The following is a 25883-nucleotide window of genomic DNA, read 5'->3' as shown; positions in this document are numbered from 1 at the left end:
CAAGCTTTAGAGAGGGGTGTCAGCCAAAAAATGCAGAGCTTCAGCAGTGATGCTTAAGAGGTAACAAGCGTCACATGTTCTGAGTTAGAAAGAACCATGATTTCAGCCAATGGGACAAATCCTGCCAGAGGATGGGGTCAGAAGAGGGATCCTATTTAGCAAATCAAAGGTAACTATTTTAATGGCCCAATTCTCTAGATTATAGTGATGCTACATGACAAGGTGGAAGAGAGACACAAACGGGTCTTTGAAGATGGAACACATGCAGATTTTACCTGGATGCCTCTGAAGGGTGGCCTGGCGGGGAGAGGTCCTTTAAGGTTTGCCCCAGCAAAGAATTATTCATCGCGGACCTCGGGGCCACTGGTAGAGCCACAGCTGACCCAGAGTGAGTTTTCCTCTTGGGAAGAATTCCAGACCCCTTTATTTCTTCTTGAGAGAATTCCAAGAGCCCAGGTTTCACCAACATTCACATTCCCTGACCCCCATTGATTTTCATGGGGATGCTTGTTCTTGAACTTTTCTCAGAGCAAAGATCTATTCATGCTCTTTTAGAGTCTTATCCCATTGGATCTGTCTTTAGGTCCCTCCATTTTCCTTCTACCACTTTGGAGGGATGACTCCTGGCCCCATAGCCATTGGTTGGCTTGTTCCCCTGCTCTACTGAAAATCTCTGGGACTTGGGGTATACAGTCAGGCATGGTGGAATGATGCTTCTGCCAACAACAGACCACATATGCCATGATGGTCCCATAAGATAACAATAGAGCTGAAAAACTCCAACCATCTAGAGATGTTATAGCTATTGTAACATTGCAGCACAACACATTACCTTTTCTATGTTTAGATACACAAATACTTACCACTGTGCTACAGTTGCTTACAGTATTCAGAACAGTAATATGCTGTACCAGTTTGCAGCCTAGGAGCAGTAGGCTACACCATATAGTCTAGGTGTGTGGAAAGCTGTACCATCTAGGTTTGTGTGAGTATCCTCTATGATGTTTGCACAACAAAATTGCCTAATAACACATTTCTCAGAATGTATCTCCATTGTTAAGCAATGCAAGACTATAGTCCAAACTCTCATCTTTGAGTGTAACTTTTCTATGTACATTTTATTGTCCTCATTGCCTCAGTATTCAAATACCTGCCTTGCTAGAACACAAGGACCTTCAGTAATTTTATTTCTTTTCACTTCAATTTCTGACCTAATAACTAAACATTTTGCCCTCTCCCCAGGCCCAGCAGTGACAGAGGCAATGACATAGGCTGTTCTCACTGGTGAAGTAGAAAGAGAATGGGCTCTTGGGCCAGGTGGCTCACACCTGTTATCCTACCACTTTCGGAGGCTGAGGTGGGAGGATCACTTGAGGCCAGGAGTTTGAGACCCAAATGAGCAGCACAGCGAGACCCCATTTCTACAAAAAATGAAAAAATAAGCTGGTTGTGGTGGCACACACCTGTAGTCCCAGCTACTTGGGAGGCTGAGGCAGGAAGATTGCTTGAGCCAGGGAATTTGAAGTTACAGTGAGCTAGGACGATGCCACTGCACTCCAGCCTGGGTGACAGTGAGATCCCATCACACACACACACAAAAGAATGAATTCTGCAGACATGAGACTGAATCAAGCCTTTGCCAGTTCATTAATTCTGTCAATCAAAAAACATACTTTACTCTAGTTTCCTCATCTGCACAGCCAGGCTGGAACTACCTCATAGGTGGTAAGGATTAAATAGGACAGGACATAGCAGAACACCCAATACATATTAGTTCTCAACCTTTCATTTCAATACTGCTTGAGCTGTATGCCCAATTTTCCTTTCCTGATTCAAACAAGGATTTTTTTTTTTTTTTTTTTTTGGTTTGTTTATTCGTTTGCTAGCAGCTTCTCTCTAAATACTTCTTTGGTCAGGACTATAGTCCCTTATCTTTCACGAACCCTCACTGATCTATGGTTCTCATCCAAGTCGATATAAACCACCCCAAGATTTCTGTGGCACTGTTTCCTCCTAATGAACAGCAAACATTTCACGTCCAGGAACCTGTCCACTGTCTGAGTTGCGGGGGGTGTTCAGGAGACATACTGAACCAATGCATGAATGACAGAATGAACAGATGATTAGCACGGATGTTTCTGGATGCATTTTTGATGCTTTATTGCTCTTCAAGGGGTGTATGTGATACAACAGACAGAAGAAAGAAGAAATGGGGTCTCTCAGTAATCAAATATCAGTAGACCCACTAGTTTTATGAAATCATATTTTCTCTTTGGAGCAAAGGCTGGTTGAGTCCTGCACAGGTGATTGGGCCAGTGGGTCCCAGGGGTTTTCTGTCTCTCCTGCCACACAAATCATTGATGGAAAGATTTGATTCTTCACTGTGGCTGCATCCAGGGAGACCAGCCCAGTCGACAGAGAGGACATGTGGGGCCAGGATTAACTGCTGGTGTTTGCCGAGTAGAAATAATGAATCTCTGACTTCCCACCACAGCCAACCTGATATCAAAGAGTCAAGAGCCACCTCAGATTCATCAACATTCCTTTAACGAGGTGAGCAACTTTTAGTGGTAAACCCGATAGCTGAGTAACAGGCTGATGGCACCACAACAGTGAGGTCAAAGCGTTTGTACCAACACCCACCCGGGATGGGTATAAAAGGGCCGGGAGGAGAGGAGGTTCTCAGACTCCGAGGCTCAGCCTTCCCCGCTCTTCTGAAACTCCTGTGCAGCCTCAGCCCAACGCCATGACTTCCTCCTGCATCAGCTTACCTTGCTCTCTGGGCTGCCCCAAGCCTCTGGGTGCAAGAAGCGTCCCCAACCCCGTCCCTGTGGTTGAGGTTGAGTGCCCGACCAGACCAGAGTGTCTCCTGGCCAACCTGGCACATGCCAACCGAGTGCGCGTGGGGTCCACCCCTCTGGGCCGCCCCAGCCTCTGTCTGCCCCCGACCTGCCAGGCTGCTTGTGCCTTGCCGGGGACCTGCGACATCCCCGGCAACATTGGAATCTGTGGGTCCTACTGCGAAGGCAGCCTGAATGGCCACGAGAAGGAGACCATGCGGTTCCTGAACGACCGCCTGGCCAACTACCTGGAGAAGGTGCGCCAGCTGGAGCGGGACAACGCGGACCTGGAGGCCAAGCTCCGCGAGTGGACCAGATGTCACGAGTCGAGCGTGTGCCCGGACTACCAGTCCTACTTCCGCACCATCGAGGAGTTCCAGCAGAAGGTGAGGCTTGGGGTCACCAGGGCGAGCTGGGGCTGAGAAGGCGGAAGGGCGCAGCAGGAAACGTCCACGTGAGCCCCAAAGAGCTCTGGATCTTGGATTCTTTTGAGGCATGGGTGTAGACACCCCACACGAGCTGGAGCCCAAGGTGTGATGCTTTGTGGTGAACTGTCTTCTTGGTGTTCCTCAGATCCTGTGCAGCAAGGCTGAGAACACCAGGCTGATTGTACAAATTGACAACGCCAAGCTGGCTGCTGATGACTTCAGGATCAAGTGAGTAAGGCCGCGGAGGGCCAGGGTGACTTCTCTTTCCTGCTCTATTTCCAAGTTCCTGTCACATACTTGACCTAATGTAGGTGCTCAAAAATATTTTGATTAGTAGAACGAATGAATAAGTGTCCATTTCCTTTCTCTCTAAATCTTAAATTAGCCTTCACTAGAAATAGTCATTATATAGGATGGAAGAGAATAAAAGCATTAAAACAAAAGAGAAGATATAGTCTAGATTGATTAGGACTTACATAATTCTCTAGCCCCTGCCCCATATCTAGAAAATAAGAGGGTTTTGCCTTTAAACAGGAGCAAAATTCAGTCATTGCAAGAATAAACTCTCAGAGCACAGGTCGTTGACAGATTCACTGATCTTTAGCAAAACCCATTTTGGAGCTCATTGGTATCAAGAATTGCAATTGCATAAAATGAGACGGGTGGAAAGGCAATGGGAAACAATTGGCCCTCAGGATGAGCAACTACGGAAGCCCCAGAGGCCTGGTTTTTGTCATCCCTTTTTCTGGCTGCTGACTTCTGTATGGCAGAGTCAATACTGCATTTGAAGTGGGAACACTTAGGTTGAGTCCATGCGTTTGCTACTAACCAGGTGAGTCATCTGGATGGTGCACTTGTCCTTTCTGAGGCTCAGTTTCCCCTTGAGTCAGTGGGCAGAATGATTCTCGTCCCAACCATAAGCCCTATAGCTAGAGGGTCGAACATACAGAATGTCGATCCAGTGAATGAGTGAGGCTCCCAGGTGGTGAGGGAGGTGGGGACCAGGGCAGCCGGCGGGGCGGTCACGGGCGAGCTTGTTGACCTGGCTCCTCCCGTGACGGAAGGCACGAGAGCGAGCGCGCCCTGCGCCAGCTGGTGGAGGCGGACATGTGTGGGATGCAGAAGCTCCTGGACGATGCCACCCTAGCCAAGGCCGACCTGGAGGCCCAGCAGGAGTCCCTGAAGGAGGAGCAGCTCGCCCTCAAGAGCAACCACGAGCAGGTGCGGTCCCCAGCACACAGACTCATGGCGGGGGTGGGGGGCTGGGCAGACAAGGGGTACCGACCTGTGGCTCTCAGATGGGAGCCTGGGCCAGCTGGCTGCAGCATGAGGCTGGTGTGGGCCTGAGGGTCCAGCCGGCCTCTGTGGAACGTGGAGCACGTGCCTCGTGCATGAGGAAGGTCTCCACGAGGGCTCTTCCCACGGGGCCCTGGGCGAGACTTTGGCGTGTGCTTGCATGTGGGGCTCCCCTCCTGCTGCTCGTCAGGGGCGGGGGCCGGGTGCTGTCTGCTCTGCCAAAGGCCCTTCCCGCACTCAGGTGTCTGTCCCTTCTGTCCCTCAGGAAGTGAAGATTCTGAGGAGTCAGCTGGGAGACAAGATCCGGATTGAGCTGGACACGGAGCCCACGGTGGACTTCAGCAGGGTGCTGGGGGAGATGAGGTGCCAGTACGAGGCCATGGTGGAGACCAACCGCCAGGACGTGGAGCAGTGGTTCCAAGCCCAGGTGAGGGCGGGGCTGCCCAGCAGAGGGGACTGGGTTCCATCTGGGCAGGGAGGTGACCGTGTCTGTCTGTGCACTTGTGCTCCAGTCCGAAGGCATCAGCTTGCAGGCCATGTCCTGCTCCGAGGAGCTGCAGTGCTGCCAGTCTGAGATCCTGGAGCTGAGATGCACGGTGAACGCCCTGGAGGTGGAGCGCCAAGCCCAGCACACCCTGGTACGTGTCCCCTTCACCCTCACTGCACTGCAGTCACCTCACTCCTTGGACAGGTAGTAGCAGCTCTGGGAGTCTCTGATCAGCTCCTGTAACATTAAGTCAGCACTTGACCCGGGTCCCTGTCTGCCTGGTGGAGGTGCCTTGCTGTCAAAACCAGTTTGACCCAGAGACAACGGTTTCTATAAGAAGTCCACTCCACTTCCTTCAGAATATAGCGTGGAAGTTCGAGCACTCATCTCACAAGATTTTACTGGGTGTCAACTTTTTGTCAGGCATTGGGGATACAGGGACCACTGTGACATAGTTCCTTACGTTAGATTTTATTTTGTGTATGAAAAGTCATGGTTATGACAGTGATTTCTTCAGAGCTCTTGGAATGTCCCTATGCCTAATGAGTTTGGCCAGGATTTTCCTTGCTGAGTTTTGGGGCACCCGGGTCTCTGACGCCCCCATTCCCCCCCGCAGAAGGACTGCCTGCAGAACTCCCTGTGCGAGGCCGAGGCCCGCTACGGCACGGAGCTGGCCCAGATGCAGAGCCTCATCGGCAACGTGGAGGAGCAGCTGTCCGAGATCCGGGCCGACCTGGAGCGGCAGAACCAGGAGTACCAGGTGCTGCTGGACGTGAAGGCCAGGCTGGAGGACGAGATCAACACGTACCGGAAACTTCTGGAGTGCGAGGACTGCAAGTATGTGTGATCTGGACAATTCCTCGTTAAGTTCATTCCTCAGAGATAACTGAAGTGCTTGCAGGAGGTCTCATCTCATGCCATCTTCCTGTGCACCTTCACACAGTCACTCACCAACCCCTCCCGGCTGTGCAGATTAGATTGTTATAGAATGCTACATAAAGGGTGGTCAGGTCCCTAAGCCAAGTCCCCCCCACCCCAAGCACTCCGGGATGTGGAAAGACACAGATGAGAGCAGAACTGTTGGAGCATGTCTTCCGCTCTGTGAGCCTTGTTGGAGGCAGGCTTGGCCTTCGTCCTTTTGGTCTTAATTTGCATTGTCAACCACGGAGACATCTTTTTATGTCCTGTGCCTAACACTTCTTCTCTCTCTCCCTGCAGACTCCCCTGCAACCCGTGCGCCACGCCTGCCCCCTGTGGCCTTTGTCCTGGCCGTGCTCCCAACACCTGCGGGCCTCCCTCTGCCAGTGGAGCTGGCACCTGGAGCCGATGCTGAAGGCCCGCGGTCCTGTGCCGGGGGTGAAGGCCACTTGCGCTGGAGTCAGGAGTGCTGTCACCTCGCTGTGTCTTCCTTCCCGGGAGACCAGGCTCACTGGAGGCATTTTCCCCACATCACCGGGTAGCAGGAACTTCCAAGGAGTGGCTGGCTTCCTGTCTGTGTCTTTTAGCTGCACTTTGTCTTTTAGCTGCACTTTTTTTTTTCTATGTTGTCATTATCTTCCACTAAAGGTACTGTTTTTCCCAGTGTCACTTCTGGGTTCTTTTGGTTCTATTTCAGTGTTTCAGAATCTTCTAAAATGTCACTTGGCTCCTGTATTCGATGGTCAATAAACCTCCTTCCTGTATCGAGTGTGTCCCTGGTGTGGCTGTGTGAGTTGCTGGAGTCCCGGCCGCAGGTCCCCATGTCCTCGCTGGTACTGGCACATCGCCACCAGGAGCTCTCAGGGTGCTGGGTCTAAGCCCTTACCTGACGGTGGACGTGCGGCTACCTTGCCCCGGGATCCCTGAGGACTGCTGAAAGGAAGTGGCGATGGCAGCTGCCAAGTGTGCATTCTTTCAGAACAGCTCAGAACTAACATGTCCCTACCATGCTTTTGGCATCTTCAGCCTCTTGGTATTTTGTCCAAGAGCAAAATCACACACCATGTAGCGTTCCAATCTAGCCAAACGGAGGTCATGTTGAGAGCTGCCTGGGCCAAGTTGCCAAGCTCTTTCTCTCACACACATGGGCCCCTTTCCTGCCCGCTCTCTTAGGCGTGGGGCCCTCGGGGACAGTGGTCTTGGTCCTGGCTCACCTCCCGGCTGTAGCGTTCTCTAGAGAGATGCTGGTGCGGAGGGTGCGGCTGCCATCAGGACACTCCTGGTCCCTGCCTACCTCTCGAACATGGCTCTGGTGGGACCAAGGCGACACAGCCAGACACAGCCAGACACAGCTAAGAGTGGAGAGAGGGGGACCCGAGAAGCTGTGCTGCCTTCCGAGCTGTGCGGGGCAGTTTAGGTTTTGGAAAGCACCAAGCGTGTTGGGAAGAATGAAACTCACCCACGTGCCCTGGTGCGAAGAGCAATGCACAGTGGGTCCTTCTTTGTGGTAGGATAGGGTGATGGGAAGTGAATCTGCTCTAGGGTCCAGCAGGCCTGGCTTCAAGTCCACCTGGGTGGCTCTAGCTGAATGCAGTTGGCCAGGTCACTCCATTCTCTCAAGACCTATTTCTCATTTGTAAAAGTAGGACAGTTGTGTTTCCCTGTCACTGCGGTTGAAGGATCATGTGCATAATGTTCCTGGCATCTGGGGGTGCTCCGTGGATACTGGTCTGCTGGGGCTCCCTGGGAAGCAGCAGGCACAGCGTTCCCTCCTCAGAAGGACAGAGGAGCTAAAGAGGTGGCAGCAGGACCCCCAGCAGCATCCAGAGCCCAGGCTCCCACGTGGGCAGCCTGGAAGCTTGGCCATACTCCTTGTTCACTTGTGTGCCGTAACAAAAACCACCCCGCGCTGTCATCAGAGCTCAGTCTCTCACTCCGAGTGGCCTCACTGAAACCAGGGAAGCATTCTTTGGGCTGTCAGAGGACGAGACTGTCCTGTGGGCTCTTGTGAGTTTCCTCCTAACAAGTAACCTGTGACAGTCATGTTTGAAGGAGTAGCCACCATCCCTCCGTGTGACAGGGTTGTGGAGATCTGGCCTGTCTCACCTTTCCTGGCCAGGTCGCAGCCTGGGTGAGCTCCACCTGTAAGGCCCCATGGCTAGGGGTGGCAGGAAGGGCCACCTGGAGGACACAGGGTAGAGCTGACAGGTGGGTACCCAGCCTGGCCAGGGACATGGACGTTATTGCATCCTGAGGCTCAGGCGTCCTCTGCCCCCCGATCCCAGGCACCTCTTCCTGCAGGCAGAGTCTCCCAGCTGTGCGTCACATGCCTGTCTCTGGCCTCCCTGCACCCGCCCCTCCTCATGGACTGTATTGATGCAGCCCCGCATGTGCTACCTGGTGTTGTTTGGCTAAATAATTGCAACCAGGCTGTTTTCGGGTGGTTCTCAGTTTCCTTCCCCGGAGACTCTGGCGCCCTGGTGGAGGACCACATACGGTTTGGAGCCACTTCGTGCTGAGCCGGCACGGCCGGGGGCTGATCTGTGATCTTTCCTTCCAGGCTTCACATGATGACACCTGTCAGGCCTCTGTGGGCCCCTGCGCTCATGCGCTTTTGAAACTCCAAATGCCGTTTCCCACCAGGCCCAGCAGAATGGAAAGAGAGACGGTGGCTGGCTGCAGGCCCCTGGGGTGGACGCCATGTGCCTGGGCGAGCTCTGGGGAAAGATCCTCTACTGTTCCCGCCCTGCCTGCACTGGGAAGCCAGCACAATCACAGTGCAATTCTGGAATTTCTTGAATAAGAGCATTATTTTGGTGTGTGTGGTCCCCAAAGTGTGACACTTAACGTGGATGGTGGCACCACATGCCCTCCCTGCCCTCAGCATCTTCCGTTCATCTTCCTGATCGTGCACGGAATCAAATCCGTCCTTCTCATGGCCACTTGTGATAATCTTCATGAGCTCAGCTTGTTGCACCATTTTTCTTTTTTTCCATCTAATTCAGTGTTTCTCAGCCACGCTGTCCCCCTCAATAAATGTAAAAGACACCTTGCCTTCTCACTTAACCTTGTCTTAACTTCCAAAAATATAAATGCCAAACTCACATCACGACTAAAAGACGGCTTATTTAGAATATAGGTTATGCTTGTTTTCCAACGACACTGCCTCTACTCTAGATATCATCCCAGCCACCTGTTTGGGAAATTCCAAACATCACCTCCCCTCTGGGGGCTGGGGTGGGGGGACAGAGACGTTTCCATTTAGAATCCCTGTTCCTGTCCAGGGATGAGCCCCGGCACCAAGCCAACCTGCTTACCTGCCTGCCAGGTGCCATAACTCTTAGTACCTGAGGAGGAGCGTTTCTCAGTGAGTCCAAACAACACAGGCTGCCTCTCCTGCCCCAGGCCTTTGTCTCTGACCCCCTAGTGGCCAGTCCTAGGTAGCTACATTTCACACTCATCGTCTAGGACTTGAATGCAGCTTCTTCCCCTCCAGCATGCTCTGTCCCTTGATTTCCCAGCTGCCCTGAAGTACATGATTGTTCTAGCAACCCAGGGTGGCCTCAGGGCCACTTTCAGTTTCTCTCCCTCCTTTGACTCCCACGTACAGTAAATCACCCAGCCTTGGAGAGCCCTTTTGTCACATGTCTGTCCTCTGTGCCTTCCTTTCCATCGGCACTGCTGGTGGCTGGTTTTGGTGTCCGTCAGTCACCAGCACCAGCCTGCTCCTGCCCCTGTTTCTTCTGTGTCAAGTCCACCTGCCCAGACCACCCCCCATCAGTCTTTCCTGTTACATTTATTGAGCATATATTATGTGCAAGGCACTGCATTATGTACCAGAGAGCATATGAAATGGAGGTTCAGTGTTCCCATGTTAGGGTGTATATTGGGCACTAGATTAATTTCCTAAACTGCTCCTTTGTGAATCTCTCTCATCTGCTCAAAAACCTCCAGACAACTCTGATCTGTCTTCTGCTGTATCATTTCTAGCTGTTTAGATGAGGGTGTGTTCTAGAGCAGGGACCCAGTCCTCGTTGTTGAATGAATCCAATGGATGCCTGTTTGATGGCTGTCTAGGGGCCTCAGCTTGGTGTTCAGTCTGGACCCCTCTATCTGGTCCCTTCTGGGCTGTCTGGTAGAGCAAAAGGGACTTGGGCTGGAGAGTCAGGCAGGTTCAGGGTGACATTCCAGGACTGTGCTTTTCTTTCCAGCTTTGTGAGCTCAGACAAATTATGTAACTGCTCTGAACTTCCTTTTCTTTATTCAACAATGGGATACTCGGAACTACTTTGTAGTGTGGTTATAAGCATGTGGTATGATACTTGGTGGCATGTAGTAGATGGTCAAACATGGTGGTGTATATGTACTGTGAGTGTATAGGGATGTGTGTGTGTGTGTGAGAGAGAGAGAGAGAGAGAAAGAGAGAGAGAGAGAGAATGAATGCAATAGAATACCGCATGGTGAGTGCCATGCCTGATGCCCAGTATGTAACAGATGTCAACAATTATTGCTTTAGTTGCCCCTTGTCCTCTACAAACATCGCTTTTCACATGAACTGGCCTTTTCCTCAAAGGCTTCATACACACTGTGTGCATTTTTCTTCTTGTCCCTTCTCTCTCCTTCTAGCTTAGATGTTCTCCTAAAACAAACCCCAGTGAAGAGGAGTGAACTAGGAAGATACACAGAAGAAAATGCATGTCAATTGATTTTACTTATCTATTTTTTCTATGAGATTAGCTTTTTAATTTCTTTTATCTTTAAACTGTTGTTTTAATAGGTTTAAGGGGGTAGAAGTTGAATTCTGTGACATGTACCTATCACCTGAGTCTAACTGGTTTTAGACATGGTCATTCAAATGTTGGCTCCTCTTGAACTCGCTGAACACCTTTTTGTTACCTGGTGCTTCATTTACACAGGATGACAGTCACCACAGAGCTCACCTATTGCTATAGAGCCGTGGTTCTGTCCTCCAAGTGTGGTCCCCAGACTGGCGGCACCAACAGCATCTGGGAAGGGGGTAGAAATGCAGACTCCGGGCCTGACCCCAGACCTACTGAACCTGGGCACAGGGCCGGGCAATCTGCATTTTGCAAGCCCTTCCAGGTGATCCTGACACTTGCTTAAGTTTGAGAACCACCGATGGAGATGTTACAAAAATACAAGCAGACTACATTTTTAGCATAGATGCGCTTAAACTTCAGTTTTATAGGCTTTAAAAATGCTATTGTGGCTCTTTCAGTTGACATTTTGGTGTCATTTACACTCGTTTCTTTGGGGGTCTGGCTCATGGGCCAGCCTCTTGTAGGCTGCGTACCTGGGTTTCTGAGGTTGCACCTGCTTCTCCTGAACCCACTTCTGCTCCTGAGTGCTTGTCTGTGCTCACCTTTCTTTTTACAAACGCTCCCTTTCTGCCCATCCAAGTCTCCTCAATCTCAAGCTCCAGAGAAAACCTTGGATGCCTCCCTTGTGTCTCTGAGGCCCAGTCACCCACTTCCTCTGAGTGACGTGAACTAGTTCTCCCTCTGCTCTCAGCTTTTAGAGAGGTGGGATCTCTCTTATTCATCTCTGCACCCCCTGCAGTGCCTTGAGAAGGGCTTTGCTGTGGCAGGAGCTCAGGAATATTGCACATCTGGAGTAGGTGCCCTGCATGGGTGAATACTGCCCACATCTGTACACAGGGTGGTTACAAGGAAGTGTCCCCATGGGTCTCATTGACTGCGTACAGGACCAGCTAGTGGCTGGGTGGCTGTCATGCTGAACTGCTGGTGGCACCAGCATGGTTCACACAAAAGTCCTGGGCAAGAAGGTTTTCTGGGCCACCTACTGGCAGCCTCTTAACCTAAACTCATCTGAAATTCCATTCTAGGGCCCCCACTTAAGAGTGATACTTAACGATATAAGGGACTCTTTCTTATATGACGTAGTATATCCAGAGGACCATTCCCAGGATGGCGGGGGCTTAGACTATGCTAAATGAGGAACCAGGAGTGAGCCACCTCACATCTGTCACCAATGGCCTCACGTCTGCCATGTGGCGGAATGATTGGATTTATCCTCTGTGGGACCCAATGGGGGACAACTGGAAAGTAAATTAACTAAAGGACAAACTCTCTGACTTACTTGCTAACGTATCACCAGCCTCCGGCACCAGCACCTGCCTGGCACAGAGTAGGTTCTCAGTAAACGTGCACTGAATGAATGAATGAAAGGCAGAAGTAACAGGGAGGTAGACTTATGTCTGCATGAAGACTTTCCAACAATTCTCTAGATTGTGAGTGCCTTAAGACAGAGCTGGCTGCTGTTTATTTCTGGATTTCCGTGTCTTGCTCAAAGCCTGGGAAGCTGTTTGTGAGACTCACGGGCTGAGCTGGTATGAGCTGTCCTGGGAAATGATGGAACTGGACAACTAACTGGAAATTATCAGAAGGGACTGAGTGCCAAAGGGTCTGAGACTAGAGACATTGTGATCCCTTTCATCCTGGAGGTTCTGTGATTTAGGGCCAGCTGAAACGTGTGTTCCTGCCTCACGGGCCCTCCTGGTGAATTCATTCGTCTCAGCGATGGGGCCAGGCTAGCATCTTCGTTAGCATAGACGGGAAGCTGGCCAGCTGCCCTCTTCCAGAGTTCATTGAACAGCTGGCCACCTGCTCATTTGTTTGAGAAATAGAGGAGGCCATAAAACTTCTGATGCTCTGAGTGTGTCTGAAGATTAAGGAAATTTAAATTTTGTTCTAGAGTCTCCCAAGCAATGGACAATCAAGGTAGGTGCATTTCAAAGAAAATGTGAGAACATTTCGAAAGACCAAAGATCAAAGTTCTCGAGTGTGCATCTTCTGTAAACAAGGATGAGGAGGGACTCAGGCTGGTGAGAGGGTCAGTAGGAAGGAAAGATGCCGGGAAAGGCAGGCGAGGCCTGGGAACAGACACCATAAAGTGTTAATCACTGCCCGCCCTAATTACCCTCGAGGCTCCAATACACAGCAACGTAATTTTATTTCCCCAAAATCACAAATCACTCAGTTTTATTCATGAGCCTTTCCCCCACACCCAAAACTGCTTATCTGTTTCACTTTTGAGCAGGGAAAGTCTTAATTGTCAAAATCAGTTTGATATGTTGAATTTTCATTTTAATTCAAAATACCTTTTAAATTTCTCGTTTGATTTTTTCTTTGACTCAAGGATTATTGAAAAGTGTGTTAGTTTTCAAACACCAAAATCAACTTGGTTTCCTTTTCATTGTTTTTCTTGGTGTTTTCTGCCAATATTTATAAAGGAAAATTCCATCTCCTGGTACTTTCCTTCAAAAGGAACATGGCTACTTATTTTTCCTCCTGTTCGAGGAGAGTCAGCTGCCAGGGCAGACTCCTGGTCCTGGCATTCAAGGCTTCCCAGAACCTGGACTGAACACAACTTTCCAGAGCTCGCGGACATGTCTCCATCACAAGCGCCAACACAGCTAAACTATTTTCCATTTCCCAAACATGTTTGATTGTGTTTACTTGGTTCTCCAGGAGAGGCATTCTCTCCCCTAACCTCTTATGGAAAATATCATTCAGGACACATTTTAAAAATCCCCTACTCCGTGGAGTCCTTTTCTGGCCTATCAGTGTTGTTTTCCTCTACCTTGAAATCTTCACAGCTCTCTCTCTCTTTCTAAAAAATACCCTCTCTTATTGGCTTTATAATATTTAGGTCACTTGCTTTCTTATCTCTCTTTTTAATATGTAAACCCCACCCCTCACGAGGAGGTCTAGCTCCGTGTTTGTGCCACACTGGGCATTTCATAAATATCTACTGAAACAAATAAATCCTGATTTTTCCCTTTCCTCCCTGTGCCTGATTGATTAATATTTTAGACTTTGCCGCAGTGGGAACATTTCGAGGTAGGAAAAGAATACAGGAGTGAGACATCTTTGAGGAAATTTTAGGAGTCCCTGGTTCTTGATTGTTTCACAGACACAAGCTGACAGAAGGGGAAAGAAGTCACAGCCACAGAAGGTGGGCTGCGTGAAGAAGACTTCGCTTCTGTTTTCTAGGACCCTGCAGTGACCGGAAGCATTGTGTATGAGTGAAGGCCTCTTTCACGAGCTCATTAACTCTTTATAGGAAACAAAAATCACTGACTAATAGAGCGATTGTATAGCAATAGACATAAATATTCATGAGGAAAATGCCAGTTTTCTTGCATCAACACCCACTAAAGCCTATATAAGGTCTACAGGAGAAGGAAGGTTTTGGCTTCTAGCAAATTCAACTGTGGGCAAAGCAGGAGTCATTGCCTCTTAGCGCCATGACTTCTGACCGCTGCGGCTCCCTCCGGGCTGGGAAGGTTCCTGAGGCCAAGGCTGCTTCCCTGTGCCTCTCGGCCAACCTGGCACACGCCAACCGAGTGCGCGTGGGGTCCACCCCTCTGGGCCGCCCCAGCCTCTGTCTGCCCCCCACCTGCCAGGCTGCTTGTGCCTTGCCGGGGACCTGCGACATTCCCGGCAACATCGGAATCTGTGGGGCCTACTGGGAAGGCAGCCTGAATGGCCACGAGAAGGAGACCATGCGGTTCCTGAACGACCGCCTGGCCAACTACCTGGAGAAGGTGCGTCAGCTGGAGCGGGACAACGCGGACCTGGAGGCCAAGCTCCGCGAGTGGACCAGATGCCACGAGTCGAGCGTGTGCCAGGACTACCAGTCCTACTTCCGCACCATCGAGGAGTTCCAGCAGAAGGTGAGGCTGTAAATAGAGTTTCAGTGGTTTGTGGCCATGCTCACTCATTTATGTTTTGTCTACGGCAGACCATATGTGTGGTTTGCAAAGCCGGAAATATTTCCTATCTGACCTTTTATAGAAAAATATTACTGCTGGATCAGCAGTAGATTTTTTTTTTGAACTGTGGGAAGAGAATCTTTTGAGTGCGGACAGATGGGAACGTGCAGAGGATGAGCTGTAGGATTTGTCTCCCAGGATGCTGAGTTCATGCTTAGTTAGTTTGAGCACTTATAAGTCCTAAATTGCAGTTAAAAAATAGTGCTAATTTCAGGAAAACACCCTAACTTCCATGAAGTACACAGGGGGAGGGAAGTCTTTTATGATGTCCTTGATGAGCCAGTGTCCATCGGTCCAGCAGTGCCAGCCTCCTGCATTCCCTTTTGAGTATCCAGTCAATGCTTCTAAAGAGCTGATGTCTTAGTTTTGGGGTCAGGAAGACAGAGAATGTCAAAATGGGGGCCATAGAAACCTGGCTAGATGCAGAGAAGACCTTTGGGGAGGTTGAGCAACCAGAGTAAGGAAGTTCTTATTTAGAATGGGTTGCACTTCATCTAAGGCATTCATAGTCAGTCCATTGTTCTGTGGCCTAGATTCCAGATCTTCTTGTTTATATTGGGCTAAGCATCACATCTGGCGAAATCGAATCAAATCTTTCTTATATGTCCAGTTGGTTCTACCTTCCATCTCCCGGTTCCTCCGACTCCATGCCTTCACCTTTTGCCAAGAGCCCTCTTGCACATCCTCCTTCTGCACCACGAAAGCATCTCATGCACGTCTGTGAGTTTGTGTTGTCTGAGGGGATGTTGTAATTTGAATCTCAGCCAATGGAACTTCCTCTGAGCCAAGGCCACAGGTGGCTCTGGGGACAGTACATCACCCCCTGAGCCTACTTTCTTCCCCAGATCCTGTGCATCAAATCTGAGAACAACAGGCTGGTCGTGCACATAGACAATGCCAAGCTGGCTGCAGACGACTTCAGGACCAAGTGAGTTGGGGTTGGGCAGGGAGGTTGGGCAGGGATGCCCACCTGGGTGTCTTCTCTCTTGTGCGGCATCAGGATGTATCGACCAAGACCCCCCACCCGACAGTAGTAACAACAGGAGGAAACAAAGGGAATTTAGCCCAAGATCTTGAAAAAATATTTGCTCTCCAGTTGTTTAGCTTTTATAGTTTACGACATACTCTAGGCGGCTTTATCCACCTGATGCTATTGTAAGAACTTGTGCGGCAGGCAGGCAGGGACAGCATCTCCTTTGCAGATGAGGACACTGTGGCTCAGTGTGCAGAAGTGACTTGCTACAAGCCACGTGACTATGTGCCAGAACTGGGACTTGGCCCAAATTCTGTACCAAATTTTCCTATGTGAGGCCACTTCCTACAAAACTCTGTTGCCTCAAAAAGGTTCGGTTTCCATGCTGCAGCTCGACTAATCTGTGAGCGCTACTGATGCCTGGCGGAGATCGTGCCCCACAGCCCGAAGGCCAAAGGGTCTACACCTGGGTGCAGGAAAGGGCGCTGTGTTTTATTGCTCTTCTTCAGGGCACTGTGGAAGCCTCGCTATCTAGAGTGAAGAGAACATTTCCTTCCTCTCACTCTGGCAACATGGCTTCTACTCTAAGAGAGAATCCAGGGACCCTCTCAGTAGGGGCCTTGGGAGAGGAGGGTCTGCAGTGATCACACAGTGTTGCCATTGCCTGATCACCTCCCTTTCCGGCCATCAGCCTGCAAGGGCGGGTGCTGGCCGTGTGTCCATCATGGTACCAGCTACTCTGCCTGGTGTGTCTTAGGTGCTCAGTGTAGACTGAGTGGGGAATGTCCTGCTGCTTTCTGGGCCCTGAGCACACCACACAGGGGAAGCCAACTGGGACCCAGACTGCGAAGGGCAGGCAGTGGGATTATGGCTGAGCAAGTGCCGGGGCCCCTCCCTGCTCTCTCACGCTGCCTCCTGCACTTGCTCGTTACAGGTATGAGACGGAGCGCTCTCTGCACCAGCTGGTGGAGGCCGATGTCTGTGGCCTGCGCAAAGTGCTGGACAACCTCACCCTGGCCAAGTGTGACCTGGAGGCCCAGCTGGAGTCCCTGAAGGAAGAGCTGCTCTGTCTCAAGAAGAACCATGAGCAGGTAGAGGACACTTGGTGTGATGCCATGAGACATTCCAGGGTGAACTCAGGCTCCTTTGGGGGGAGAAATGAGGCTTCCTCCTGCTCCAGGTGGAAGCTGTGGGGTGAGCTCTGGCATCCAGGGGGGCTTGTTCTTCATGTTAAGCCTCTGGATACTGCTGGGCCGGTGCAGGCCGCGGCTCATCTTCAGAGGAGCACAGGGAAGTGGCTGGGGAGGGCAGGCTGCGGGAGCTGAGGCTCGGGTGCAGGACAGTGGGGGCTCCATGAGGGCTTCCTCCTCCTCCTCTGCCCACAGGAAGCCCAGATTCTGAAGTGCCAGCTGGAGGACAAGCTCCGGATTGAGCTGGACACGGAACCCCACCTGGACCTGAGCAGGGAGCTGGGGGAGATGCGGTGCCAGTACGAGGCCATGGTGGAGACCAACCGCCAGGACGTGGAGCAGTGGTTCCAAGCCCAGGTGAGGGGAGGGCTGCCCAGCGGGGGCACCCAGCTTCTGTTCTGGGTCAGGGAGCTGACCATGTCGTTTACCCCACTGTGCCCCAGTCCGAAGGCATCAGCCTGCAGGCCACATCCTGCTCTGAGGAGCTGCAGTGCTGCCAGTCGGAGATCCTGGAGCTGAGACGCTCAGTGAACGCCCTGGAGGTGGAGCTGCAGGCGCAGCACGCGCTGGTGAGTCCCTGTGCATGCGTGGGGGACTCAGCTGGGCTCCATTTCCCGTGAGCAGGTCCCTGGGGTCAGTACAGGTCTCACTTAAACACCCACCAGGGACACAACTTAAGCCTTGGCTTTGTCTCCTTTGGAAGAACTTTCTCATAGATATGGGTGCCGAGTGAATGAACACTAACCAGAGTGAGGGGGCTCTGCAAGCTTATCTTTTTTTTTTTTTTTTTTTTTTGAGACAGGGTCTTACTCTGTCACTCTGGCTAGAGTGTAGTGGCGTCAGCCTAGCTCACAGCAACCTCAGACTCCTGGGCTCAAGGATCCTCCTGTCTCAGCCTCCTGAGTAGCTGGGTCTACAGGCGCATGCCACCACACCCAGCTAATTTTTTCTATTTTTAGTAGAGATGGGGTCTCGCTCTTGCTCATGCTGGTCTTGAACTCCTGACCTGAAGTGATCCTCCTGCCTTGGCCTCCCAGAGTTCTAGGATTACAGGTGTGAGCCACATGCCTGCAGCCTTTGCATGCAAGCTTATCCTAAAGGTCTACGATGAACAGCAAGAGCACAGTGTTAGTTCTTTCAGTTGAAGACTGGTAAAGGGAGTTCATTGTTCTCTGGACCCAGCAATGTCTTGGGGTGTCATGGCCTCACTGAAGAAGTTGAAGACAGGGATCCACGATTTTTTTTTTTTTTGTCCTCAGATCCTTATGACATAGGACCCATGATTTTTAGCCTGCTCTGCCTTTCTTTGGTACCACAGAAGGACTGCCTGCAGAACTCCCTGTGCGAGGCCGAGGCCCGCTACGGCACGGAGCTGGCCCAGATGCAGAGCCTCATCGGCAACGTGGAGGAGCAGCTGTCCGAGATCCGGGCAGACCTGGAGCGGCAGAACCAGGAGTACCAGGTGCTGCTGGACGTCAAGGCCCGGCTGGAGTGTGAGATCAACACGTATCGGAAACTTCTAGAGAGCGAGGACTGCAAGTACGTACCTTCTTGCTGTCTGTATCAACACCATGTGCAAAAGCAGAGACCTTTGTTTGGGAATGACCTAAATGGAGCCCTGAGGCCAGCTGGGGGTGGCATTGCAGAACCCATCTTTGGGGACAAACTTGCTACCCAGTAGTCTGGTGAGCTTACATCTGCCCAGACACAGATGAGGATGTGCAGGAGTTTTCAGCTCATGGCGTTTGTTTTGCTGATCATGTTGCACCCCAACTGCTGGTCACTCCCTTGGGGAGCTAAAATACTGACTTTCAGGGCATTTAGTGCACTAGTGCATTCACTGAGTTCTGTCTGGAAGAAGTGTTGCAGTACACCCACTTTTCCATCTTAGTTCCACAGTAGCCCTGTAAAAGGGTAATGGGATAAAATCCCTTTAAGCAATAAGGAACACGATTAGGGACTTTGTTTAAATTAAGAGAGTGGCAGAGGCCTGGCTGGCTCGCATTCTGCCTTTCTCTCTGCCATGTTCCTTCCATAGGAGAGTGGGCCCTGGCCTTGCACGCAGGTATCCTGAGTTCTGGCCCAGCTCCGGGCAAGTCACTGCTTCTTTTAGGCTTAGAGAGATATCTAAGGTCTAAAATTCTCTTTTGCTCTCAGATTCTAAAGTGTCCATATATTTCTTTCACGCACATCTCGTGCCAGCATTTCAAACACTGTTTTTCTCTCCGCAGACTTCCCTGCAACCCGTGCGCGACCCCAGCCTTCAGCGCCCCCTGTCCAGCCCCTGCAGCCTGTACCCCCTGCTCTCGGGCCTCCTGTGGGCCCTGCTCGTTGACCGGCTGCTGACCGGCTTCTCGGCCCCCTTTGCAGGCCGGGCGGGAGACCCAGAGAGGCAGCGCCTCTCTGTGGATGGGATTCTGAGCTCTGCGGCGCAGCCCCTGCTCCTGGATTTGTGCATACTCCCTTCAGTGTCTTGAGTGCTCCTTCTCCTCTTCCATTGCCTCCTGCCCTGAGATGCGGCAGGCAGTCCTGTTTTTATTTTGCTAATAAACTTCGCTTCTGCAGCACGAGGAGCCCAGGGCCTGCGGGTGTCAGTTAGTTTCTCCATCTCATGCGAGAGCCCTGCTGGGTGCTCCCGAGCCAGCTGCTCCTGCGCAAGCAGGGACTGTCCCCAGAGGGGTTCTGAGAGATGGAGAAGCCAGTGGAGACCGGGTTAAACAGGAGACTGCAGCAACGTGGCACAGGATAGACACCCAGTCCTTGACCTGACCAAGCCTATTTGGAGGCCCAGGTTCACAGAGCTTTCAAAATACAGATGCCAAGCCAAACTTCCCTTTTGTCTGGATGAAGCCACCTGGTCCTTGTGCAAAGGAAAAGCTCAAGTCAGCGGTCTGCTGGCCCCCAATCGCAGAGGACCCTATTTAAGCCTTTGTGATGGGCCATCATGAGCATAGCCCTGTTCTGGGCTCTGCAGACGTGTGACACAGGTCCCCACAAGAACCCGGCAGAGAGGGAGTGGCTGTTAATATTTTCAGCTGGTGGCTGAGTCAAGACTTGAAGCCGCAGCCTCCTTGAATCAGATCCAAAGCCCATTCTTGGGAAGCTTTGAAGGGGAAACCATTAAATATGAGAAGGTTTATGGCAGTGGTTCTCAAAGTGTGGTCCTCACCTGGGAACTTGTTGGCAATGCAGTTCTTGAGTGCCACCCTAGCCTTTCTGAATCAGTGTTCTGTGTTCTCGAGGCTTCCAGGTGATTCTGATGTAGGCTCAAGTTTGAGAATGAGTGGGTTGGAGGTATATTTGGGGAATGAGTCCCTGACAGGCCAGACACTCTACAGAAGGGTCCCATGGGTAAGGATCCCTCCTACCATTGAGACAGTGCCTTTTTCTGGCATGTTGCAAAACTCTGACAATGTTAAATGATGTTACTTGCTGTGCCTGTCAGACTATCAGTCTAGAAAGGCCCAAAGAAGCTGACCCACCCAAACTGCGAGACAAGCTCCACCAGTGAGTCCTTCTGGCCGCTGCCCAGCTTGGAATTTGCAGACAATAGACACATAAGCCAGCCATGGCTGAGGACCGGCACATCTCCAGAATTCAGCATCACAGATGGCCAGAGGTGAGGAGCAGAGAGCTCCCCATCACTGGAGACATTCAAGCAGAGGCTTGAATGCACATCCACCTGGTGGGAATGTTGAGAGGAGCTCTCAGGCATCTGATGGGGCTGGTTGTGATGGCTTTAGAGGGTCTTCCAGCCCCCAAACTGTGTGGCTCCCTGCATTCTAGCTGTTATTTGTCAGTGAAACCGCAAGTGTTAAAGTGGAGCCACTAAACCTACTCTAGGAGCTGGTGTTTGTTTTTCCTCTCTGCTCTGTGCACCCTCTGAACTTCAGTAGCTTGCTGAGAAATTTACAAGTGCATTTGAGGGTGGTTTAATCCAGCCCATCCTGTATGGGGCTGTGGTGCAGGAGTGACCAGAGTCCCCAGCCCCAAGGATGCAGAGGGCTTGGGCAAGAATCTCGTTTCTCTGTCTCCAACTGCTCTTGAGCCCAGAATCCTACCTGTTGGCCACTGTCCATGTGGACAGGACTGATGTGCTTGGGTGGCATCAGGACTTCCATCACAGGGAGCTCAGGAAGGGTCAGAGGCTGCCGCACCCTCCCCTCCTCTCTGCTGTGCTCTTTTTCCCAAGTGGTGGAGGTGCTGGGCACAGGAGACACACCCCGTAGGCACCTACCCAGGAGTAGGTCTCACTAAGAAAGAGTGATCTTGGTTAGTCTTAATTTAGCACCTGGCCCAGTCACCCTCACCTCCTCCTTTGTACTTAAATAGCTTCCTTCATCCAACAAGTTCAAAGCTGTCTAACAAAATAAACCCATTTATTCTTGCACCATGACAGCGTGGGCAAGCATTGTTCTTCCCGTTTCAGGGAGAGAGAGAGAAGGTGAGTCATTCAGTGCTTGAGGGTTTCTTCTGGGGACATGAAGTGAGTCATGGGGCCCCAGGGTGGTTGACCTGTGTTTCATAAGTTCATGTCCAATGTCCTGGCTGTCATTTATAATGAAAAGATCAGCTTTGATGAGACGCTGTGTATATGTGTGTGTATGTGTGAAGTGGTTTGGGCTCCTGGGAAAAAATGCCGGGCAGAGGAGATTATTGTGCTTGGGGTGTGTGTGTGCACGTGAAAGCATGTGCATGTGTGTGAGGAGCTTTCCTGGAAACCAAACAGCCCATCATTGTCACCATTACCACCATCACCACCACCACCACCAGAATCATTACCATTGTCATCATCATCATCATTGTCATAGAAGTGCACACCCATTGAGCTCTTGCTATGAGCCAGGCACTGATCTAAATTATAGATACATTTATATGTATAAACTCATTTAATCCTCACAGTAATCCCAGAAAGTCAATGCTATTGTTTCCCTATTTTGCAGAAGAGGAGCCAAGGCTCAGAGAGGTTAAGTAACACACACAAGGTCACACAGAGACTAGGTGGTGAAGCCAGGATTTAGACCCTGGCAGTCTGCCTCCGGCAACTCTGCTCTTAACTACTGTGCTTTACAGAGGCCAAGCCTCAGATTTTGTCATCAGCAGGATGGCAGAGTCATAATGACTCCATTGTTTTGATTCCTTTCCTTGAAGGAAATGAGAATGCTTATGTTAGAGGAACCATTTCCGAGAATTTATGCCACAAAGAATGGTGCCAGGCATGACAGTTCTGTGGGATCTCACAGTAACTTGAAGTGCAAGGCCCCTGGCAATGTTAATGACTGGGGGTCAGGGAAGTGGCTCCATCCACCCCCTGCCATTGCTAAAGCGACTTTCCTACCAAGGAAGACGAGGAGAGAAACAGACTCCATTATAGGCGTTCCTCGTTCACCACTGACGGAGCACTTCATACGTGTTATCCAGTGTGAGCCCCACACAACCTGGACAGGGGCAGACTGGGCATCCCAGTCCCCATGTGCCATGGGCAGGGTTCAGGCATAGGGAGGTGGAAAGACCCCTCCATGGCCTGTCCACAGGAGCCAGGCAGCTCTAGCCGCTCAAGCCCAGTCTTCCCGCTTCCTCCCCAGCCAACCTCAACATTTCAGGCCGAGCATGTGGCCTGTGGCCGTCTCCTGACCTCCGTCAGGGGAAACTCCCCCTTTATGCTGGTTATATACCCAAACGTCCCTTGCCTCCCTTTGCCCTCATGCTCCTGGTTCTTGGACATCCTGTACACCCTGCCTCAGCATTCCCATTGGCCCCCAAAGCCCTCCACCCCCCGGGAGGCGTCTCTGGTCTTGAGGGCGGCCTAGCCGTGCCTGCCCAGCAGCAGGTGCACGCGCCACCTCCACGTCTCCCTTCCCCGTGTCCCCTTCCCAATTTGCTTGAGTTACCATTGTCTCTTTTTTTTCTTTCTGCCCCACACCACATCCCTGGAATGGTTTCTCACATTGCACCTGCCCAAAGCCCCTTCCCCTCGCTCTGACGGACCTCCACACCTACGGATCCCGCGGGATGCCCGAGGGCCGAAGCGACAGGCTGTGCCCACCGCCCATCCTGTGGTCTCCAAAGCAACAAGAACCAAATATTGAAATAACTAATCTCTAGGCCTGGTTGAAGAAAAGATTCTTAAAGGGATTAGGATTCTAATGAGATCACTTCTTTGAATCCTGCCATGAGTCACCTAGTCACAAATAAATCTCCTTCAGGACACGGGTAAATAGTCAGAAATGGCTTCATCCCTTCCCCTCGTGGCTGAGAATCATGGCCTGGATTGACATGGCCCAACTGCAGTTTGGGGCAGGAGTTCAGGTGTGGGAAGAAGTGGAGGAGGGGGAGAGGAGAAGGCATTTTGGGGGATACAGGTCCCAATTATGTTACATTATGCTAGCTGTGGACCTGTCTGCTTAGCAGGTCTAAGAGCTCCTGGAGGGCAGGGGCATGTCACATTGTCCTCCCCACCATGTCCCCTGCCCCTGAGACTGGGCCACACCCACAGCATGTTGCAACAATTGCTGTCTTCATGTCTTGTGTCTAGTTTTCTAATTACATTGAATACAAACATATTTCCAACTGTCCATCTCACACCTTCTAAATATCTCATATTCTTACCTTGTGGTATTTCTCTTATATTTTGGGGACCCATAGTGGCCTGAATTTTTCATAAATATATAATCCTTTACCAGAACTATGACTTCTCTGTTTCAGTTTAGTCCTGCGCTGCATAGAGAAGCTGCCTAACAAATGAATTTTGAATTAAATTGAGCCCACTGAAGAATGTTGGTTTGACAAGCCAGTGACTGCTCAATTTCTCTTTCAATGAATAAAATTTGCAAATATTCCAACGAGTAAATCAGGAGAATACATGAAGTCTACTCCCGACCTGTGTGTGGTCACAGGGACCTTACAGTCCTGGGTGGGGGGGGGGGGAATCCCATTTACTCCACGAATTCGAGAAGCAAATTCACTCAAGCCTATTGAGATTTTGCAAACATTGCAAGAAAGAGGCTAGATTGACGAGGGGCAGCAGCATTGCGTTCACTCACCAGCCAATCTGTCTGCAGGCTCCATCCTGAATCCTTGTGCCATTTTACCTTCTGCAGGGCAGCCAGCAGGGAAAAAGGAATCTCCGGCAGGTAACAGGGATAACCTGTTCTCTCCTGCATCTTCCACGTGGCTGCCGATTGGCCATGACCTGCAGCCAGTGTAGGTCTAACGATCCCTGCTCCCTTTTTCGTTTCTCCTCTCCACACTCCTTATTCATCCAGGAACATGTAGTGTCGCTCCTTTTTGAGTCCACACTGCCTCGGTGTGGACAGCAGTGTGTTTCTCAGTCACAGACAAATCTCAGACTGGATCACAGAGGTGATGCTCTGGTCTGGACACCTTGGAACAATGTCGCTTCTTTCGGAGGCCTCGGAAGCTGTGGCCCTGAGTCTGCAGATCTTTCATGAGTCATCTCCATTCAAGTCTTGCAGGACACTCTGCAGGGTGGGCCACTCTTCTGCCCGTTGGTTCAGTTTGTGTTGGGTACTTCTCAGCTTTGCGTTGCCCAGGTTAGCCCATTTGAAGATGGGCTAGCTTTGTCTGATCCCTGCGGCCCTGCGTGGTTCTGAGGCTTTCTTCCAGGTCTCCTCCTTGCCTCCTCTTCTTGCTTTTATCTCGCCTTGTCTTCATCTCTTTCCATTTCTCTGATCTCTCTGCATTGCATAAAAATTCTTTTTTTTTTTTGCTTTTTTGTCAATCAGATCCTTGAATCTTCTCATACTTAAAACCTAAATGTTCTCCTCTCACCAAAGCCTCCATGGGGCTACGCCAGCCAATCAGTAGATAAGACCAAAGCGCTTGGAGAGCACTGCAGGCAGGTAGTCTGTGCGCAGGGCGAAACCTCCCTGGGTGGGGAAGAAAGGGCTGAGGAAATAGCTCCTTGCTGGAAGGCCAGTGCTTCGGAGCAGGCTGACATGAGGTAGCTGCAGGAGGCCTGTGCTGGTCCCTCCAAGTGAGCGCTCACCAGCTGGGTGCACGAGCTCTTCCCTCCATCCCAAGCCCGGGTGAAACGAGACAGAAGCCGACGACGCTGACAGCTGCTGCCTAGCCTGCGTCCTTCCACTGGGCAGTCTCAGAAGTACCTGCCGCTGGGCCCACCTATTTCTCCCTCTTTAATTGCCTTGGAGGAAAACAAAGAAATTTTGGTTTTATTATATTAATAAGTGTAGGGCTTCTTTGTAGTGCGGTGGGGCTTTTCATCAGAATGGCATTCTAATAAGTGGTGATAATGGTCTTGCAGGGTGGAGAGGAGGGACCTTTTATCTGAGACTCACGCAGAGCGCCAGGAGAATACTAGCATGAAAGCTCAACGGAGGGAAGGACTCCAGGGAGTTGTCAATAAAACTGCAGCTCTGGCCGGCAGCCAAAGCCACAGTGGAGCTGAGGGTGCTGCCTCCTGAGATGCAGGTGGTACCTGGCGGTGCCTGTAATTACGCAGCTTTTGTATATCAGAACTTTGGCCACCTCTTCTTTAGATCTTCCAGTGCCTTCCTTCACCTCCCAAGTCAACCCCAAATGACTGCTGCTTGCCTCGCGACCCCCCTGTTTATGCTGTGCTCAGCGTGTTCCTTCCCAGTGCCTGGGTCTTTGGATTCAATCACACGACCACAAAGCCCTCCTTTGGTCCCTTTATACCTTTGGTTCTTAAAGCAGGTGGCAGGTAAATCAGTAGGGACAGGACGCCCGGGACAGAATATGTCTCATCCCCCTGGTGTATCCATTTCACATAGGGAACCCCGGGCAAACTGTCAGAAAGTTTAAGTGGAAATTTAAAAGGGATTTTTAATGTTAAAGACAACATGGATATATTATGGAATATAAGGCCAATTCGCATGAAGGTCTAAGTCAATTTCAAGTGATTTCGTGCGTGTGGGGCCTCTTTGGGCTGT

General features: G+C 51.0%; 3 protein-coding genes across 3 annotated transcripts in view; 2 read left to right on the top strand and 1 right to left on the bottom strand.

The window, feature by feature from the left end:
- EIF1 (eukaryotic translation initiation factor 1) overlaps positions 1 to 25883 on the bottom strand; it is a 478792-nt gene that overhangs the window by 224430 nt on the left and 228479 nt on the right. The window lies entirely within an intron of this gene.
- Positions 2685 to 6384, top strand: LOC105872192 (keratin, type I cuticular Ha7-like). The gene is made up of 7 exons (XM_075993915.1): positions 2685 to 3226; positions 3414 to 3496; positions 4333 to 4489; positions 4830 to 4991; positions 5077 to 5202; positions 5668 to 5888; positions 6270 to 6384. Exons 1-7 carry the CDS (start codon positions 2747 to 2749, stop codon positions 6382 to 6384), a joined length of 1344 nt encoding a protein of 447 aa, XP_075850030.1. The 5' UTR covers positions 2685 to 2746.
- On the top strand, positions 14260 to 19296 carry LOC105872193 (keratin, type I cuticular Ha7-like). Its single transcript, XM_012766051.2, has 7 exons — positions 14260 to 14688; positions 15633 to 15715; positions 16695 to 16851; positions 17146 to 17307; positions 17394 to 17519; positions 18269 to 18489; positions 19182 to 19296. The coding sequence occupies exons 1-7, from the start codon at positions 14260 to 14262 to the stop codon at positions 19294 to 19296; spliced, it is 1293 nt and encodes a 430-aa protein (XP_012621505.2).

Source organism: Microcebus murinus, chromosome 18, assembly GCF_040939455.1.
Source record: "Microcebus murinus isolate Inina chromosome 18, M.murinus_Inina_mat1.0, whole genome shotgun sequence".
NCBI lineage: Eukaryota > Metazoa > Chordata > Mammalia > Primates > Cheirogaleidae > Microcebus > Microcebus murinus.
This window is presented reverse-complemented; position numbering and strand designations above follow the sequence as displayed.